At 38.5% G+C, this 21,684-nt stretch overlaps 1 protein-coding gene across 2 annotated transcripts in view; it reads left to right on the plus strand.

The window, feature by feature from the left end:
• The window catches only part of TENM1 (teneurin transmembrane protein 1), a 735,522-nt gene that overhangs the window by 628,718 nt on the left and 85,120 nt on the right, over window positions 1-21,684 (plus strand). For both annotated transcript variants that reach the window (XM_036880853.2, XM_036880855.2), the window contains exon 24: window positions 2,084-2,316. In XM_036880853.2, the coding sequence (XP_036736748.2) occupies window positions 2,084-2,316 (233 nt within the window). The remainder of the gene's footprint in view (window positions 1-2,083; window positions 2,317-21,684) is intronic.

Here is a 21,684-nt window from a genome sequence, read left to right on the forward strand (position 1 = left end):
ACCTGACCAATATTCCTTACAACTGTTAAGGTCATCAGAAACAAGGAAAGTCTGAGAAACTGTTCCAGCCTAGAGGAGCCTATGGAGACATAAGGACTAAATATAATTTGGCTTCCTAGATGGAATCCTGGAATCGAAAAAAGACATCAGATAAACTAAGGAAATTGGAATAAAGTGTGGACTTCAGTTAATCATTTTTTTAAATAATGCTGATGCAGTGTGATAGGTGCTGTTAGGTAATGTGTTCCTGCTCATCTCTCTCCCTCTCTACTTCTCCGGTTGCGACACATGGATTTATGCCAGTCATAACCTGTTTACCCATCTGACTCCTCCACTAGACTATGGGGCACACAAGTAGGTCTTCAGACCATGGCACAGTTTCTAGGCACATTATTTTCACTTTAATACTTTTTAATGAATTAATGAACAAACACACAGTATAGAAATGGTACCAACAAGGAGTTCAGGGAGACATGGAAGGTCCTTAGACTAATGACAGTGGACATTAAAGAGAAGTAGGCAGATTGAAGAAGAGTTCAGGAGGTAGAATAAAAAACAAATAAACATGTTTTCTGGATATGGGGAATGATGGGAAGAAGGAGGCATAAAAGATGACCTCTGGTTTCTGGCTTAGTTACGTGGGTTTGAGGCAGAGTTCTGGGCAGCGAACCACATTAAAGATAAGGAAGACAAGGTTGCTGTCCTCCAGGTCTCATGGTTTATTGGGGGATACAAATAAAAAATATATATACGATATGTAATTTCCAAAATAAAGGCAAGCATAGTGCAAATAACCAAGCCTGGAGATTTCAGGAAGGCTTTCTTCAGGAAATGATGGCCTGAGTAAAGCCTTAGAAGGCATGTGAGAATTTATAAAGTGAAGAAAGACTTTTGTAATACAAGGAATGTTTAAAGGCTTTAGAGTTTTTAAAGATGGGAACCTAATAATCAGAAAAACCCTGGAGGCAGTGTGAGGAAAAATGAATTTAAGATTTCAAAAGCACCTCCTATGGGCAGGAGTATAGAAAATATTCCAGACTATAGATAATGAGAATAGAGCTAATGTAATGGCAGGAGGAGGAAAAGAGAATAGTTCTGAAAGGTAGTTTTCAGGCACAATTGCATGTAGAGAGAAATGGAGGGAATAAGGGTTAGACTTCCACATTTGGGGTTTCAGTGATGTCAGTAGTACACGAACCTTAAGTTCAATCAAAATAGCCCTAAAACCAAAGTTACTGCAGCCATCAAAACAATGAAATTAGGAAAAACCAAAATTAATGAATAAATTCAAGTCATGTGTGCAGATAAAAATAACTTGTACAAGAGATCTCACGGGCATATGTAATTGAAGAGTTTCAGGAATACCAACATCCAATGCAGGTAACTCTAATGTCACCTTTAGAAGGTATGGCTGATTGTGATTATAACCAAAAAAAGGTCAAATATAATCAGTTCTATTATGTCTTGAAAGAAGGAAAAATGGATTAGGGAAGTGTAGTGTTCCACTAAACAAAAAGGAAGCTTCCAGAGGAAAACTCTGGCAATGTATCTCCAGCACAGTCCTCCCTAAGCAACACTCCATCTTTGTACATGACTTTCAATTTACAATAGGACCTGGGAGGATGGTAATGCCCCCCAAGTGAGGCAGGAAGCCAAGAAGAGAAGTAGACTTTTGAAGGCTTGGAAAGGCAGGAAGAGAACAACTTCCCTTTTGGGGTTTGTTGAGTTTGAGGTGACTGCGAGACATCCAGGTAGGCATCTAGTAGGTAGTTGGAGAACTGGGCACAAAAGGTATGTATGAGAAAAATGATCTCCAGGGATTTTCTCTCTTCTGCTTCTCTCTCTACCCCCAAATGTATGTTATGAAAATATCACCATCACTACAGGTTAGCAGTACCCATTGGACTTTTTAAAATACCCAGACCCACTACTAGAAAAACAACAAAGTATCCATCTCCTTGGTACGTAATAAGGAAGATACATTAATTCTTTCTTTTAAGAGAATTTTCCACTTGTGACAGAAGGCAGACATAGCGCATAGTGAACAAATAGCTTTGAATAACTTTACTTTTCTCTTCTTTAGCACAAGTCCTGCTCACAAATACTATCTGGCTATGGACCCTATGTCCGAATCACTGTATCTATCAGACACCAATACTCGAAAAATCTACAAGTTGAAATCTCTTATGGAGACAAAAGATCTGTCCAAGAATTTTGAAGTGGTGGCAGGAACAGGTGATCAGTGCCTTCCGTTTGACCAGAGTCACTGTGGAGATGGTGGGAAAGCATCGGAAGCTTCACTGAACAGCCCTCGAGGTAAAAAAAAAATCCTTTGGTCATCTAAAGATTTCATTTGACTTTACAAAATCCTAAGAATCTTGCCACACTGTAGTCCATCTATCTCAATATGCCGCTGACAGACATTGTCTCTGAAGTCTATCCCAGAAGATAGGCACAGTCAGGATTAATTTTTAGCCAGAATGTATTTGTATAGTCATAACTTATTTAAATACTGAAATGCTCTTCTCTGGTTAATAAATAATTATTGCCCAGTGCCCTCTGCATTGCCTCCCTGACATCCCAGCCTCTCCCCAGGGACCACTTCCTGGAAACCCCCACAGTCCAACAGTTAAAGAGTTAACTCCTGGCCCAGCAAAGAGCCTCAAGGACACAGGCTTTAGAACCATGGCCTGCACTCATTGGGATCAGGTCTTGTCCCACCTTCTACCACTGTTAATTATGTTGAATATCTCAGACTCAATATATTCCTGGCTTTTGCTTACCAACCAATCTTTAATGAACCTTTCTTCCATTGATTTATCTAAATCATTCTTAGAGCTATTTACATTTTCAATGTATATCACCCCAAGATAAAAAATTCCTTTTTCTTTACCATCTAAGGAAACTCAGCCTTACTTATATTTAGCCTCAATTTACTTCTCAATCTTTAAAAGCCAAATCTCTATTCTATTGCCTGGGATTGGTGATTAAGTCTGACTTCTCCCAATCAACTTCATGATCATATAGATTGGGCCATACTCCCATCTTAGGTCAGTAAGCTGAAGGATAGTCAACTTTGAAGTCTGTCATTAGACATCATCCACCGTATCTCCTTAATAATTTAATCATTCTTCTCTGTTCCTTCTCTAAGATGTGTGTGTTGTGTGCTTTTATTTTTTTTATGAAGTATTCATTTTCATGGGTTTTAAGACAGCAATGTGGTCTTTTTAAACTATTGCACAAATAAAACATATTTGTTGCAGAAAGATTAGAAAAGCGAGAATGCCAAAAGTATTTTTAAAGCCACCTATAATCCTAGAAAACCGCTGTTAACATTTTAGTATATATCCTTCTAGACCTTTTTCTATGTATATCGTATTTTATTCTCAACTAATGGAATCATATTATAGAATGCTATTCTCTAATCTGCTTTTCACATTTGATGTATTATGAACATCTTTCTATGCCAAAAAATGTAGTGAGTTCAATGTGTTTAATGTACTTAATGTGTCAGATGGTCACTTATTATTTCAAATATTAAGAAGTTACTCTTTAGGCATTTGACATTTGCCACATAGGAATTAAATTCCAACTACAATCCGAGTTTAAAGTCTTCCCTTTCTTCAAGACCATATTCAAGTCCTATGTCTTTTATAAAACCCCCCTGGCTAACCCAGCCCATTAAATCTGACTTTCCTTAACAGTGTCTACACTACCCAATTACCACTTGATTATGTTTTTTCCTTCTTTTACTTTCCAGTTCTTCCATGAATGGGAGTTTTTTTATTACCCAAGTAAGCTGCTTGAGCTGAGAAACTACATCTAATATTTCTTTTACTCTTCCCCACCTCCCCAGCAATATCTTGCACAGTGTGGGATCCACCGTGCATGCTTATTGTAATTGATCAATTAGGTAATTCTTATCTATACCAAGTATTCCTAAAAGGGACTTCAGTGCTTAAAAAGGATGACATTTTTTTCCCTTAGGGAACATAAGCCCCCCACATATCATCAAAGAGTCTTTTTTCTTTATTTCTCCTCTTGTGCCAGCTCTTGTTCCTTACACATAGTAGGTCCACAATAAATATTTGATGAGTGAATACATAACTCAAGTGCAACATAGAATTAACTCCTTTTACAAGGAAATACATCAGGCTGGGTCCCACCTTTTACACAGGTTTGAAACTCTTGCAGGTATTATAACGATTTCTGCATAAGAAATAGGAAGGAATCAAGCTTGTATTGTGCCTGAAATTGACATCTTCCTGAGTTGCTGCTGGTAAAAAAACCAGTCATCTCACCTACCACATTCAACCTGCCACATAAAGGATGAATATCTCGGCTTTTCAAAATAGAGCAAATAATTGGTTCACTGCAGCTTTTTTTTTTCTTGGAAAGCAGCAATAATAGAGTCCTGATGAACAAGATTTACATGAACTCTTGAAGCATCAGTAATGAGAGTGCTGAAATTTATCTATCTATTAAAGTTAATATTAAACTAAGTTTTTCTTCTTGTCATAGCTAGTAGTGCATTTTCCTTTGGCTTGATTTACTCATCTTTTTATCCAAGACTTGCCTTTATAATAATCCAGTACTCTTTATTCATCCCAAAGCAGTAAGGGGCCCTAAGAACATCTGGCCCAGGCTTTGGAGAGCTGAATGTCTAATCTGTCCAAGACATCTTTCACATAATGCACTGAAACTGATGTTGGCAACATCTGCTCTGATTCAGGGAGTGAATGAGGATGTTTAAAGGAAGGGAATGTGTGGTTCACACTAAGTAGGCAATACATCTCCTTCAACCATGTTAACAGTGTTTGAAGACCCTGTTAGTGATCTTTAACATCACTCAGATGGCAGAACCTAAGTCCAGACATCAATTGCTCTTGAAAATGCTGATCAGAACCCTTCAAAGTCTAGCTAGGGCCCCTGTCTCCATGCTGAACATAGACAGCACTCACCCTTGGTAGTGAATCAGAAGTAAGATTCTCATTATATAGAATGCTGCAGGACAATTTTATAGACTTCCATAAAAGGAAAAATCATGCAAGAAGTCATTAAAGCACAGTGTGCAAGTTCAGAGGACAGTATTGCTAATTGCTAATGATATCTTTGACGTTCTCCTGCAGGTTCTTTTTCTCTCAAGAAAGCCCAATTTGTTTGTTTTTTGCTTTACAATGAACATGCTCGTCAGCTCCTTCTTCTTTCTCCCTTAGAAGACAGCAAATGTTTAATGGATTTCTTTAAGGAGGGGTTTGATTTTTCTCTCCACCTAGAAGCTAATAAAGAAAAGCTGTAGATCAGTAGAAAATGGAAATGTACATCTAGGGAGTACCATTTCTAGGTTAGACAGAGAGCTTGCTCTAAGACCTTAACAAGCAGCATATTGCAATTATAGGAAGGCTCTATAACATGTCCTTAATTATGCAAGGTAAATCAGATAAATGTTAATCTGCTAAACAGCTAATTTATTTTCTGAATCTATTCTAAAAATAGGATGAAATAAAGTTTGCTTTTGAGATCATTGATCCTAGAGTCAGAATAAATTATCAAATGGGATTAAAACCCAGTCAGCAAAAGGTAAAAGGTCAGAAGCCATGGGATTTTTGTTTGAGAAATGGCAGCAAATTGTGACAAATGCCAGGTTAGGAAGCCTAGACATTCTTGTTCAATCCATGTAATGCCGGAGTTTCTTTGAATGACCCTGTGTAAGTCACTGTACGTCACTGTGGTTTCATTTCTCTGAACACTGAAATAGACGTCATAAGGCTATTGATGAGTTTTGTTACATTGGGCAAGTCATTTAAATACCGTGTCCTCAGATTTTTCAATTGTAAATTTAAGGGCTCAGGATGCTCTCCCTCCCAGCTCTACTGTATTGATACCCATAGCTATATGTTATTGCTGTGCTAGATATTTTACACACAGCTTCTCTAATCTTCACAACAATGCACCGAGTTAAGACTACTATCCCCCACTGTATAGATGAGGAGACAGAAACTCGGATAGGTTAAGAAATTTAACAAAGTTCACACACTTTACAGAAAACTGTAAATTACTGGAATTCAAACCAGGTCTGCCTCACTCCAAAGCCCATGATGCAAAAAGAAAAGGACCCTGATGCCTCCCCGATCCTGCACTGCCTGCCTTTTAGCTAAAATCCATGAATTCTGTTGGCTTCTCTGGGAGGGTAGGAAATACTAGAAATTGTTTTGCAATCTAATGACGTGAATTCAATGGGAACAAAATATTTTTATTTGCAAGATAAATGACTTTTAGTCTAGTTTCCTTTTCCTATTAAGACTACTTCTCTTACTTTTCTGACCTAGTAGTGGACCCATAATGTACTACATAGCATGTACATAGTCTGTAAATGTAAGTATTCAAATAAATCTCCAGGGAATGTCACATCTCCGGAAGATTCTGAAATTAGGAGCTTCACTAACCTTTTCTTAAGGGGTGAAGGCAGGAGACCTTAACTGTATTAAATTTCTTGACTACAATTGGTAACTGCAAATTTTGTTTAAAGGAAAAATGAGAGTGTCCCTGAATAGAATTGCTTATAAGATAGCCCCTGGGGTACTTCTTCTGGGAAGAAGTCTTTATTTGATCCAGTTTTATGCACTTTGATTTGAATCCCAATAAAGAGAAACATTTGCCATTTTACTCATCAATACTTCAATGTAATGGGGCAAGGAAAAAAGTTTAGCAAAGAGGTTGATGGTGTGCTAATCCCTGGCATTGTATATGAGTTTGAATTGACTTTGAAAGATGCTTTTAAAACATGCATGGATGATGTAGTTGAAACTTAGGTTCCATTTATTATTTTTACTGCAACTTTCTTTAATTCTACAGAGAGCTCAAACTAATGAGTCATGTAATAGATGACCAAGTACTTAAGCAGAATGTGAAATGGTACTAGGTGGGGATATAAAATAAAATTTGTGACAAGCTGAATACATTTATTTTTTTAACTAGATACAGAGGATAAAGGAGTGACTGGACAAGATGAAATTAATCAATGACTTCATTTGGTTCTCTCAGACCTCACCAAAGATTATATTTCTATTTTCATGTGTCTTTAAGTAACCTGAGCTCAGAACTCAGCAGGACTTAGCCAACCCCCAGACAAGTACAAAAAGCTCCAGAGCCATTCATTCCCTAGGAGAGAAATGATCCTTAAATCTTGACAGCTTCCAAAAGTGTTGTTAGGGCATTCACAACACTAATCATACTTGAGTCACTTTAACTTTATTGGCAATTAAGAAAGCTGGGTATAATAAAGTCTAGACAAAAACAATCTGTTTCTGTCCCTCCCCAGATCTGTCTGAAGTGCATCCTGAAGCTTTACTGATTCCCTTGGTATCTACATGCTATTCTAAAAGGCTAAGTTTGGGGTTAATGGAAAGATGCTAAAACTAATCAGTGGCATCTTGCTGATTCCCTGGTGTCTATGAAGAAGAGAGTATAGTGGAAGCAGGTGCAAGAATGTTCTTTTGGTTCTCCCATGCAGTGGGGAGCAGTAGGGCTTTTCCTAAATTCCTTGAGTGCATGATCCATGACAGTGACATAACCATTTGGATTGACACTAGGGCTGGGCCTCACCAAAAAGGCAGGCAAGCCACCCCATGAGTAAAATGAATGGTGTATTTAGGACATGAGAAATAAGTCAGTATTCTTAAAGGAAAAATATTTGAGGGCAGTAGGAGGAGCAGGGGCAGGAATAGGGAGTTTGGATTTTATCATACAGGGGATTTGAAGCAGGAGTGATGTAATCATGCAGTGCGTGCCTTTCCAAAGATTATTTGGTGATAGGGTAGTAAATGCACTGCAGTGAGACAGGGGCAAAGAAATTATAGGGACTTGTAATATTTATTTAACCAATACTTATCTATTATTTATAGTTCCTGTGTTTATATAGGTAGGAATGGAAGGGAATCTGGTGATAGAGACAAGAGAAGAAGTCTTCAGAAGGAAAGGAAGTGAACAAAGAGAGCTTGGTATCCAGGAAGCCAAGGAAATGGTTTCAAGAAGGTGTGGAAAACAGTCCCAAATGTCACACACTTGTAGCCATTGGATTCGGCAATGAGGAGCTCATTGGTGACCCTGCCATTGGTGGTTTGAATGGTGGTAGAGGTGGAAGCAGACCTCAGTCATCTGATAAGCTAGTAAGAGGAGAGAGTAAATAGCACTAGTGAGGGTCACTCTTCCAAGAAGCTTAGATGTGAGAGTGAGAGCCACAACTAGGGAGAGGAGCTCTGGGCAGGCATTTCCACAGGAGACATGGCGTTGGAGATAGTTAAAGGGAAGGAATACAGAAGACAGAATAAATGATGAAATCAGAAATCAGATCTGGAGGAAACTTGGAGGGAGTAGGCCTTGAATTGGAGGGGAGACTGGAGAGATCATCCTAAGATTACGGTGGCATAAGGATGAAGGAAAGTTTGCAGGTAGAGGGAGCTAGAAGGTGGATGGTACTCCATTCTTACAGCTTCAACGTTCTCGGAGAAGTGGATCTGTTCTGCTAAAAATGAGGAAGTAAGGTTAGGCTTTGAGGTATACGGGAAAGGTTTGGAAGAGCCACTTACTGAAGAAGGCTTTCTGAGTAGACCAACATTGTGCCACCCATGGCCAAATTCCCAGCTCAGCTTCAGGGCATTTCCCATGAGAATTTTCCCCCCACATCCTTGTCCTGGAATCAGAAACATCTTGAGAAAAATGTGTTTGATAAAAATCTTAAGATTCAGGCAAAATATTTGTTCTTTATAATTCTGTATCCCATGCTATTTCCACTTCTGGAGATTTCTTTCCTAAACGAAGTAATGGTCTCTCAGTTTATGATAGCTACACCAGAAGACTTAGCGCCAGCTATGCAACCAGAATGAGAGCTTAACTTACTCGGAGGTCGTCTAACCCATCTGCTTATGATGGTCAAAAGATTTGACCTGTACAGGCACACCTCATTTTATAGCGCTTCAGTTCATTGTGCTTTGCAGTTACGGCCTTTTTCACAAACTGAGGGTTTGTGGCAACCCTGCACACAACAGGTCTGTTGGTGCTGCTTTTCCAACAGCATTTGCTCACTTCATGTCTCTAGGTCACACTTTGGTAATTCTTGCAATATTTAAATTTTTTCATCATTATTATATTTGTTATGGTGATCTGTGATCAGTGATCTTTGATGTTACTATTAATAGTTTTGGGGCACCAGGAACCACACCCATGTAAGAGTGAATTTAATCAGTAAATGTAGTGTGTGCTCTCACTGCTCCACCCACCAGCCATTCCCCCATTGTCTCTCCCTCTCCTCATTCCTACCTTTTCATGAGACACACCAGTATTGAAATGAACCCAATTAATAACCTTTCAATGGCCCCTTAAGTGTTCTAGTGAAAGGAAGAGTCGCACCTCTCTCACTTTAAATCAAAAGCTAGAAACGATTAAGCTTAGTGAGGAAGACATGTTGAAAACAGAGAGAGGTCGAAAGCTGGGCCTCGTGCACCAAACATTGGCCAAGCTGTGAATGCAAAGGAAAAGTTCTTGGAGGAAATTAAGAGTGATACTTCAGTGAACCCATGAATGATAATGGCCTTATTGCTGACATGGAGAAAGTTGTAATACTCTGGACAGAATATCAAACCAGTCACAACATCCCCCCAAGCCAAAGTTTCATCCAGAGCAAGGCCCTAACTCTCTTCAATTCTAAGAAGGTAAGAAGAGGTAAGGAAGCTGCAGAAGAAAAGTTGGACACTAGCAGAGGTTGGTTCATGAGGTTTAAGGAAAGAAGCCATCTCTGTAACATCAAAGTGCAAGGTGAGGCAGCAAGTGCTGATTGAGAAGCTGCAGCAAGTTATCCAGAAGATCTGTCTGAGATTATTAATGAAGGCAGTTACACTAAAAAACAAATTTTCATTATAAATGAAATAGCCTTCTATTGGAAGAAGATGCCACCTGGGAAAGAAGTCAATGCCTGACTTCAAAGCTTCAAAGGGCAGGCTGACTCTCTTGTTAAGGGCTAATGCAGCTGGTGACTTTTAAGTTGAAGCCAGTGCTCACTGGCCATTCTGAAAATCCTGGAACCCTTAAGAATTATGCTAAATCTACTCTGTGCTCTGTAAATGAAGCATCAACTTTCAGGTCTTCTTATTTAAGAAATACATTTTGTAAGGCTACAGCTGCCGTGGATACTGATTCTTCTGATGGATCTGTGCAAAGTCAATTGAAAACCTTCTGAAAAGAGTTCACCATTCTAGATTCCATTAAGAGCATTCGTGAGTCATGGGAAGAAGTCAAAATATTGACATAAACAGGAGTTTGCAAGAAGTTGATTCCAACCCTCATGGATGACTTTGAGGGGTTCAAGACTTCAGTGGAGGAAGGAACTGCAGATATGGTGGAAATAGCAAGAGAACTAAGATTAGAAATGGAGTCCAAAGATGGGACTGAATTGCTGCATCTCATGATCACTAAAGGATGAGTCGTTGCTTCTTATGGGTGATTTCTTGAGATGAAATCTACTCATGGTGACGATGCCCTGAAAACTGTTCAAGTGACAACAAAGGATTTAGGATATTACATGCACTTAGTTAATAAAGCAGTGGCAGGATTGAGAGGATTGACTCCAATTTTGAAAGAAGTTCTACTGAGGGTAGAATGCTATCAAATTGTTCATGAAAGGAAGAGTCAATTGACATGGCAAACTACACTGCTGTCTTCTTTTAAGAAATTGTGACAGCCACCTCACACTTTAGCAACCAGCATCATGATCCGTCAGCAGCCATCATCATCAAGGCAAGACCCTCTACCACCAGCAAAAAGATTACAAGTGGTTAGCATTTTTAGCAATGAAGTATTTAATTAAGGCATGTACATTTTTTTAGATCTAATGCTATTGCACACTTAGACTATAGTTTAGTGTAAACATAGCTTTTATATGCACTGGGAAACCAAAAAATTCATTTGACTCGCTTTATTGCAATATTTGCTTTATTGAGGTGTCTGGAACTGAACCCGCAATATCTCCAAGGTCTGCCTGTGTTATATCAGCAGCTGGAAACTGAGAAACTTTCTGCCTTTTCTGTGACAATCCTAAAGCCCTAAGCTATTGGTAGAACAGTCAAACAAAACAAAAGCACTTACATCTAGCCTTGAGTAATTGGTCCAGGTAATATCCATGGTTAATACAGAGAAGCCTCTATTAAGTTGATTCAAGTTTTTGAAGATCCAAATGCATTATTTAATGACTTTTTCTTCTGCATTTATTTTAATTTTAATGTATGCATAAAATTCTAACAAACACAAAAATAGTATTTTGGAGGCCAAATACCATGAAAGATAGATTCCCAAGTCCTGGAGTCAAACAGAAAAAGATGCAAAGACTCTAGATGCAAATCCATATCCACCACTCATTAAATGTGTGACCTTGAGTAAGTCACCTAACTTCCCTGAGCCTTAGCTTCTTCCTCTGTGAAGTTAGAATACTAGTAATTGTGCCTGCACAAACACAGAGTTCAGTTATACATGTAAAGTGCTGTGCCCAGCATGTCGTGTATACACAAGAAATGCTACCTGCCATTATAATCAGGCTTGCTGTTTGGTTGCTAATAATAATACTAGTAATCTAATAGTGTCTCAGACATGGAATAAGTTACTTTGGAAGGAAGAAAGTTCCACACCCTTGCAAGTGCACCTGAGACTTGATAATTTATAGGGAGGAATGTTGCCACAAAAGAAGCAAGAGTCCAGGTAGGATGGGATTCAGGTATTGTATGTGAATTGACTAGTTGATCCCTCATAACCCTGAGATGCAATAAAGTCTAGCATGAGTTCCTTGTACATACTGTTTTTGAGGAGTTCCCCAAGGCCCACCTAACCAAAATAATTACCTTAGCAGCATACCATTTCACCATTAAATTCATTCCATGAAAGCCTTCTTCATATGTGGAGGTCAATGTTTAGAGCAGGATATTGCCTAGGAGAGCAAAACAATTACTCATCAGAACACAGGAGCACAGGATGAATGTGCTTGGATAGATAAAATCCCCTAAGGCGGACAAGCCCAGCTGGGAGCTACTCCAAGGAGAACGGGGAAGTGTGGTATTGGGAACTAAGTATCAGACAGAATAGCAGCGAAGTGGGGGGATCTGGGGGAATAACAATGATCTACTTCTCTACAGTATTGTCTAGAATGAAATGTACACCCCTACTTATCAAGACAGGCAGTATAGAATTCAGGTTCTACCCCTTTTTATTTCAGCTTACTAGCCAAAATAACTTTGCTTTCCTATCTCAGCTCCTCAGTCACGTCTTTCTTCTGTCCACTTAAGAATCGCCTCAGCTGATAAGAACTCCCTCCCCACCAAACAAAAATGACAGAGATCACACACTAACAGACTGCAAATCACTTAAATCATATTTTGAGTGGTGTATTATGGTAACCTATAAATAACTAATTGTGTAAAATTGCTTTAGTAGTTTCTAGATGGCAGCTTTAATTAAAAGCACCAGAGACATTTAGAAGTTTAGAAATGGATGGCATGTAATTTGCCCTTTTACCAACCATAAAATGGTAATTAAGGAATTTGATTCACTTCTTCCTATTAAAACTTTTATGAGAATAGCAAGTTCCTTCTAAATACAGTTTCTCTTCAGCAGAAGGTAGTACGTTTGCTTTATCAGTCTTCTCCAGCAGGGTAAAATGTTTTAATGTACAAATTACTCAGAAGTTAATTAGGGAATTTCTTTCTATGCAAAACTGTTTGTTTTTAAGGTTCCAAAACCTGAAACTGTATTAGAGCTAAACTCTGATCGTGGCCCCATATTGCTCCACCATCAGTACAAGATGGCCAGTAATTTCAAGTTTACCAGATGCATGGAGCTGACTGTAAAATGAAAGAAATGAGGAAGCCCTTTCACTGGTGGGTCTAGCATGCTCTGCTGATTCCTGAAGGACTCTGAAATCCACAGTGTGTTGACCAGCCTTTCGAGGAGTTATCAGAACATGTTTTTAACAGATGAAGAGTGTAAAACTCAAAGAACATGCAACAAAACCAAATTATCTCTGGAAATCCATGATTTTAACATCATCACAGGCTAAAACACAGCTGGAAATATGGAGCCAGAAAGCCCATTTTTATTTTGTAACTGATCAACTGATTTCATTTTTTGGCCACTTCAGCCAGGGTTACAGAGGCACATACAGTGCATTTAGACCATTAGTGCTTTGAAGGCACTGATGACTTAAGTTACAAGCACCTAAGAAAGACAGCTGCTAAGGTCTTTTTTTCAGGTCAAGCAGATTCTTTAAAGTTATCTGAGCTGATGAATCTAAGCAGCAAACTGGTAAAGTGAGGGATATTTGAAATATCTCCTCTTCCTTCCCTCTTTCAATGACCCCAGTGGCTAATTGTAAGCCCCTTACGCAGGTCCTCAGCCTATCTTCCCTAGATAGAAATGCACCCTTTCCTCTTCTTTCTCTCCTAATCAGGACTGGGTAGGCATACAATGGTACTCTAAAAGGGGATGGGACAGTGGAAGGAATATTTTATCACTGACCTTGTTTAGAAGTTCCAGTGAATAGTGATAGTGTTTACTATTCATCAGTTTTATTATTGTTTGTCATATTTCTACCAAAAATGCTTTCCTCCTCCTCTCAGCACCCACAACAGACCTATCTCACAGTCTCCAAACTTTGGCACACCCTTGTAGAGATAAAGAAAATACTCACAAAATGATATTCCGTGAAAGTTCAGGCTGCAAAACTGTACATACACATGCTGCTACATAGGTCCAGGTACGGGGCTAGTGTGTGCACACAGAGGGAAAAGTCCAAGAGGAATATTATCTAAATGTGAGCAATTGCTGCTTACGGAATGTTGAGAGCTTTGATTTTCTTCTCTCTTATTTTCTGAGTATTTATCATCGTTGTAAGTCAACAAAAGACAAAACATGTTATTTAAACACACACATACACACACACACACACACACACACACACTGTCCTGTCCTATGGCCAGTCGCTGAGGACTCAGGTTTCTTTGCTTTCATAGATAACAGCTCTGCAGAAGGGGCATCATAGCATTACCGGTTGACAATGGGCTGCTCCCCTGTGGGCCTGTTACTGGAGATTGCTAAAGGGCAATACCATAAGACAGGGAAGAAACTTCAACGGAAGACGTGGAAGGCATCCTGGCAGGCCAGTAAGAAAAAATATTTGAATTATATTTATTATTTTTTAAAGAAAGAGGAGTATACAGAATACAACCTAAAATGGCCTCTAATCTCGCCATCTATGTGAGTCCCATAGATACTGAAACATAAATACATAAAAGTGATATATGTCTGTGGTATGAAAATTTGAACTCTATAGGAAGATACAAAAACAAAATTCCAGTCTTCCTCACCACAAACACATACACACTCTCTTCTTAAAAGTAACCAGTGTTAACAGTTTCTTGTGATTCCTTTGAAACCTTCATATATATTTTTCATGCACATAAAAGGAATCATACCATATAGGTTACTCTTCACCCTGCTTCTTTCATTTAATAATGTATCTTGAAGATCTTACCCTAAAGCATGTATGTGTTTTTTAAGAGAGTTATGGTATTACAACATATGGAGATACCATAATTTACTAAGCCATTTCCCCCAAAAATTGAATACATTTACACCAACAGTGTTTAAAACTGCCCATTTTACCATACCCTCAGATGTATGCCTATCTGATCCATGGAAAATGGTATCTTGTAGCTTGCAGCTATTGACCTTCCTGTTTTGTAAATTAGAAGCATCCCTTTGTCTCACATATGTTGCATATATTTCCAGGTTTGTCATTTCTCTGTTTTTTTTAGCCAAATAGATGTTTTCTATTTTATATAGTAAGATTTAGGAAGATATTTCCTCAAGGTCTCTGTAAAGTTTGTGTCCTTCTAGAAGAGTCTTCCTGTAGTAAAGATATTTTCAAGGCAGATGGGCAGGCCTTTCAGTTACCCTTAAGTCATACCATGTGTCTTGTCCAGTTGGGCTCCATGAAATTTTGGGACTTAGAAAGTTTTTGCAGTAGGTAGATCCAAAGACTTTGGAACCAGGCAAATAAAACTGAGTCCAAACTTATTACTAAGATCTCCAAGCCACTGTTTTCTCATCTGTAAAATGGAGATAGCATACTACCTTCCAAATAGGGTTCTAGAAGATGAAATAACACAATATGGATTAAGGCAGTACCTGGCACAGATCAAGTTCTGAATGGAGTATGATGAGAGAATAAAGATAAGTAAGTTTTAAAACTAATAACTGTTATCAACTGGATCATTTTCAATATTAGCATTCAAGATTAGTAACAAACATTTTGTTTTCAAAATTGTTCAAATATATTCAAATTTTCTTGTCAAATTTCATTGATTTTATATACACAGCCCTATTTTAATTGCTTGCAAAATACATTGTCTAGCTAAAGGGAACAAATTTCACCCATGCATTTAAAGTGCTTCATGACAGGTACTGGTGAGAGCTTGGCTGAAGAAAATTGTGCAGAAAGTCACAAGTACATATATACATAAGGAGACATGCACTAGGATGTCATCACAGAAAAAGAAAACATGGAAACAATCTAATAATCCATCAATAGGGATTTAGTCAAATGATTGAACATTATACAGCAATAAAAATGAATTAACTAGATCAACCTGTAATAGCATTAACAGTCACAAGCATAAGATTGCATGAATAAAAAATTTGCAAAAGAATATGTAGTGTGATATTATGAGCACATTTGGCAAACATGTAAACTTGATGGTGAAATACATAAAACATAAAATGTACCATCTTAACCATTTTTAAGTGTACAAGTCTGAGGCATTAAGTACATTCACACTGGTGTACAATCATCACCACCATCCATCCCCTACATAAATTTTTGAAGCACAAAAATATTGCTCTATATAGTTTTCTGGATATGTACATATGCAGATAATACATAAAAACATGCATGGGAGCAATAATGCACTAATGAAGGGGAGTGGGTACCTCTGGGGAGAGAAGGGGAAAGGTAAAAGGGTTAAAGACATAGGGCTTTGGCTGTCACTATAACACTTGCTCTCTTTTTTAGGAGAGATGTGTAAAGGAAATGCTAACATCTATTAAATTTGGGTGGTAGATGCTTGGCACTGTGTAATATTATATACTGAGTTGTCTACCATTTGAGATATTTTATAATTTAAAAAAATGCTAAGTCAGAAGTATGGTTTAGAAAGCAACTTGCAAGCATATCTGAGAATCCCATTTTTAAAAGTGGTATTTTGTTTGTTTTTAGAAAGGCATTCACTCATCCTGAGATTATATTCAAAATACTTAGCTATTTATAAGGCTCAGGTACCAGCAAATCAGAACACATGCCAGCCTTGGCTCTTAAGTAGGGTCTTTAAGGCCCCCTGCACTGCCCAGATTGGATCTGAGGCTCCGCCGTTATTTGGCAGAGCTCACCAACGCCTTTAGTATACATCCGTAAGTGGAGGTTCCTAATGGCTGACAGTCAACTTCCTCAATATTCCAGAGCCTCAGTATAAAGAGTCACCTTTATTGTTGACCCAAGAAAGTCACTATTTGCTTGGGAGTGAGTCCTGGCCCATTTAAAGTTTCTCCCTGAGGAATCAAAGCTTAATAACTCAAATGTGAGGTTATCTTCAAGCCCCAAATATCAAAACCTAGCCTGGAAGCCCCAATGTTATTTGCTCTATTTTTCTGCCAGTTTCATTTACTAGCTATTCCATTTGGGTTTTTCAAAAAGCTTGTTAGACTGTGTAATAGGTTTTTGGGAAAAGGCAGGTGGGTGGGTGCCCCATTTTACCAGTAATTACTCAGGAAAGAAAGCTGCTTACAATGGTAATTTCCCTTAGAGGGCAGGAATCATTCCTCATTTTGGAAGGCATCTCTAACCCAAGGAAATTGAAGCTGCAGTAATGGATTGATAGGTCGGCTTTGTCCCTCCCAGAGCCAGCACCCATCGGAATGGCTTCTGCCAAGACTACCTACCTATTTTGGTTTCAATAACCTTTTCTCTGTTCTCTTGTACGAAGCAAAATCAAAACTAGGCAGGCTACTGCCCCAGCCCTGTGTTATGACTTGGGTGTCCCTCAAAAGGTGCCTTCCCACCTTTCCCAGAGTGGTAAAATTGGGGGCAGTCCTTGGAAGAGTGATCTGAGTAAGGGCTAGTTTTAGGTCTTCTGATTTTAGCCAGTTAGGCTTAAATTTTCTGAGAAATCACAGATCAACACAGCACCCTCAAAATCTTTCTTTTAGCTGTATTTCTTCTTACTAATCCCAGGCAGTATTTTATTTCCTACGTATAACTGGTCTAGTTTTAACATCATGACTTTACTCAAGTAATCTGTGTGAATATTTTAAAAATTAGTCAATTAACAAATGACTAAAACCACTGCCTCCTGAACTGGCCCTAAATTGATGTCTTCCTAGTTCCTGGAAATGCTAGATGTTTGAACAGTTGAATTAAGGAACCATTGCAGTTGCAAAAATGGTATCTGACAGTATTTTTAAATGCCTGTTTCCTTTCGTTTTATCTCCTTTATTATGTAATTAATTCATTAATAACACTGGCTGTTATTAATTTGTTTTTCCTAATTGTTCAAACTGTCCTGTTTCTAATATACACTTTGGTCATTTATTCTGTAAACATACAAAACACTCCCAAATGGCTATAAAATATGCAAAACACTCATCAAACACTGCAGCAATCTCTTGTTACAAAAAGACCTCCTGTTTATCAAACAGGTATCTAGAGATACCATCATCTTGACGACTTTCAACATACTTAACAGGTGTCAATTTGGCACTAGCGTCAATGACCCACTCTACCATTTATAAGGTTCCCACTGGTTTTAGCTACTCTGTCAGATCCACATCATGCTCCCAGTATATCTTGTTAGGAAAAGGAACCATGGTCACTGAGCTCCACTGTTCTGTTAAGCTTTTCAAGCAGCAAATAATCTGGTCCACGTTGGGAAATTTAGAAATTATAAGTGGAGTGAAAACCATAAGTGGAATCTGATCTAGTTGGGAGACAAAAGAGGAATCAGAGGAGACTGTAATCCAGCATTAGGTTGTGTGATATGAACTGCAAACATTTCAGGGGTTCAGAGGATGAGATCTGGTTGGGATTTGGAGAAGAGGCAAAGGTTTAAAAGGTTTAAAAATTGTATTCGCTGTGTTAGTTACCCTGCCTTACCTCTTACAGATAGATGACTGTCTACCACTTCTGACTTTGTGAACTTCTCTTCTAGAACTAGTTTCATTAATCAAGATGTACATGTGTTGCAAGAATTGCAAATGGGCCTTCTGTGTTGTTTTTGAATGGGTACTATGGACCAATAATTATCCTACAGAAATTTTAATTCTTCTTGAGGTAGCCCATTTTTGTGAATAGTAAGCACTGTCAGCCTTAATTCCTAATATCCTGCTTTTATTGAGTATTCAGGTCAAGGTGTTCAACTTACTTTGCTTTTTTATTAGAATCTCCTGGTTGTTCACATACTTTGAGAGAGACTTATTTTCCCTGGAGTGCACCAACTGCAATTATTTTTTGCTGGTCCATGGGCAATAAATGAACTTTCCTTCCTTTGGCTAATTGTTCACATAAGGTTCTCGTGAGACAGTTTGTTTCCTTAGGATGGCAGAGGCATTTCTTCAAAATATATCTGAGTAGGTCCCAGATATAGTTGCTTGACTTTTGAAGAAGCTTTTTAAGGAGGGGGGATATAAAATATTCAGCTCACATTTGGTAAACCTCATTTAGCTTAGCCCATATGTACTGAGTCCTCTTAAATCTTACCCACAGACATCTTTTGAGCAAGAACTCTCGCACAAAAACAAAGCAAGAGATATGCATTTTGACTTGAACTAGAACCATCTACCTACCCAGTCTCTCATATACACATGCACACACACACACAGACACACAAACATACTCCTACCTCTGTGAAGCAAGGAAAAACAACTCATAACCTTCACTAGCATCTGGCATCTCTGTTAAATATTGAGATACCACCAATCCTGACCTAGCAATTTCCTGACCCAATTGCACAGCATGAAGCTTCATTTATCTGAGTCTCTGGATGAAAACTTAGCCATCATATAAAAGCCTGAAGGCTTTTACACCAATAGTTCAATAGCGCAGTATTTCCCCTAAGCTAACAAAATTGTTTTCAACCACTGCCTTGTCTATGGCAAATCTAACATAGGGCCCTCTGCTACTGACTAGGGTTACACAATGCTTTATGGACTGAAATCTTACACTATGTCTGTCCAACATTGAATAGCCTACAGTGTTGAAGCAGGGCCTATGTGGAAATCCTTGACTATGATTCTAGGCTTCAGAAAAAATTATAGCAATGACTGAGCCATGAGGACACCACTTAGCACCACCATAATACTTCGTCCTCTTCAAAGTGTTTTCATTTCATTGGTTTTTCATTTCCCCTGTGTAGTAGGTAGGGTATGGGTTAGAAAAATCAAGGCACTGAATAGTTAAATGCCTTACCCAAAGTCCTACAGCTAATCTGTAACAAAAGTCTGCCTGAAACCCAGATCCCCTAATGTCACCCTGGAGCCAATTATCTTTTGCTTTCCCTTATGTGGTCCATAGTGAAGCAAATAAAGGAAAAATCTTGAGGTATTTCTGATTCCTTAGAACTCCTAAGGTTGGAAGACATCACAAGATCATAACACAAAGCTGTGTTGACAGAGCAAAGAAGGTCTGGGGAAGCCTGAGCTATGCAGTGTAACTACCCACATAAATCAAATTCATTTGCAGTTCATTTGATCCATGATCCTTACTGTGTTTGCTCCTTTTTCCCCAGACTCTAATCATCACTAAGTGATAGAGGACTATACTCCTCTTAAATTTCTTTAGAGAATGAAATTACCATTCCCTCCTTTCTAAACTCATTCTTAGAGATATTTACATGCAGCCCTTGACCTCATGGCATGCTTTAATTGATTCAAGTTGGTTATGCTCCAATATACAGAGAATCTCCAACTTACGATGGTTCGACTTAGGGTTTTTTGATTTTATGATGGTGAAAAAGCCATACGCACTTGGTAGAAACCGTACTTTGAATTTAGAGTTTGGACCTTTCCCAGGGCTAGTGATATGCAATAGGATGCTCTCCTGTGATGCTGGGCAGGGCAGTGAGCCACAGCTCCCAGGAAGCCATACCATCAGAAGGGTGAATACCCAATACACTTATAACCATTCTGCACCCACACAGCCATTCTGTTTTTCACTTTCAGTACACTATTCAATAAATTACATGAGATATTCAGAACCTTATTCTAAAATGGGCTATGTGTTAGATGATTTTTTTGCCCAACCCTATACTACTATAAGTGTTCTGGCACGTTACGGTAGGCTAGGACTAAGCTATGATCTTTAATAAGTTAGATATATGAAATGCATTTCAACTTATGATGGGTTTATCAGGATGTCATCCCATTGTAAGTCAATGAAGATCTGAAAATGTGCGGCAATTAAGTCTATATTTCATCAAGGTTTATTGAACATTTGTGTCCAACTCTACTGGATTGGTTGAAATACAAAAGTAAAGCATAAAATCCACTTCTTGCCCTTAAGAAGCTTATTACCTGGACAGAACATGATAGGAGAATTGACTTTTTTTTAAAAAAAACAGCTTCTGTAGGTTAGAAAACAGAGACCAGAATGAACTGGAGTTTCAGAGACAGCTTCCTGGAAGAGAAACAGCTTGTAGAAGCTTGGAGAGATGAATAGGATTTGAGCTGGTTAATGTACTAGGCCAAGCTATCAACTATATGGAAACATACACACACACACACACACACCATTCCAATAGCCTAACAAAGTAGTACTTTATTTCTTGTTTGCTTCACAGTCCAATATGGGTTGCCTGAGGGGTGGGAGGAATCCTTGCTCTAAGCAGAGGATCAGAGAATCAGGCTCCTCCCATCTACTGGCTCCTCAGTCGCTTAGACCTTGGAGTCCTTCACTGGATACTCTGCATCCACCAGCCTACAGGGGAAGGGAGTACTCCATAGAGGAACACAACAGAGGTTTATTAGGGGCCAGGCCTAGAAGTAACATACATCACTTCTGCCCACACCTAACTGCAGAGGAGGCTGGGAAATGTAATCTAGCTCTATGCTCAGAAAGAAAAATAGATAGGATGACCTGAATCCATTGCATTGTCTCTGTGATACTAAAGAGTGAGGACTTTCTGAAGAATGAGGAAGAGAAGGGTGGCAGAGCAACCTTGAGTTCAGCTTGTACTCTGACTTTTCTCATTTGATTTAACTAAATTTGATGAACTTGTCACAAATTCTGAGCTCTGATCTTGGTGGAAACAAAAGGCCTGCGTTCTAAGCTAGTATTTTATCATCAGCCATCCAGGCATTTCATTTTCCAGTGACGAGAATCACTAGATTTGATTATCTTTGGTTTCACAGTGCTTAAACCAAGACATAATTTTTTTTAATGGACTATTTTTTGGAGCAGTTTTAGGTTCACAGAAAAATTGAGCAGAATCTTTATATACTGAAACTACTCTGTGGGATACTTTAATGGTAGATTTGTTATTTACATTACACATTTGTCCAAACCCATACAATGTCCAACACCAAGAATAAACCCTAAGGTAA

The sequence above is a fragment of the Manis pentadactyla genome, chromosome X, assembly GCF_030020395.1.
Source record: "Manis pentadactyla isolate mManPen7 chromosome X, mManPen7.hap1, whole genome shotgun sequence".
Lineage (NCBI taxonomy): Eukaryota > Metazoa > Chordata > Mammalia > Pholidota > Manidae > Manis > Manis pentadactyla.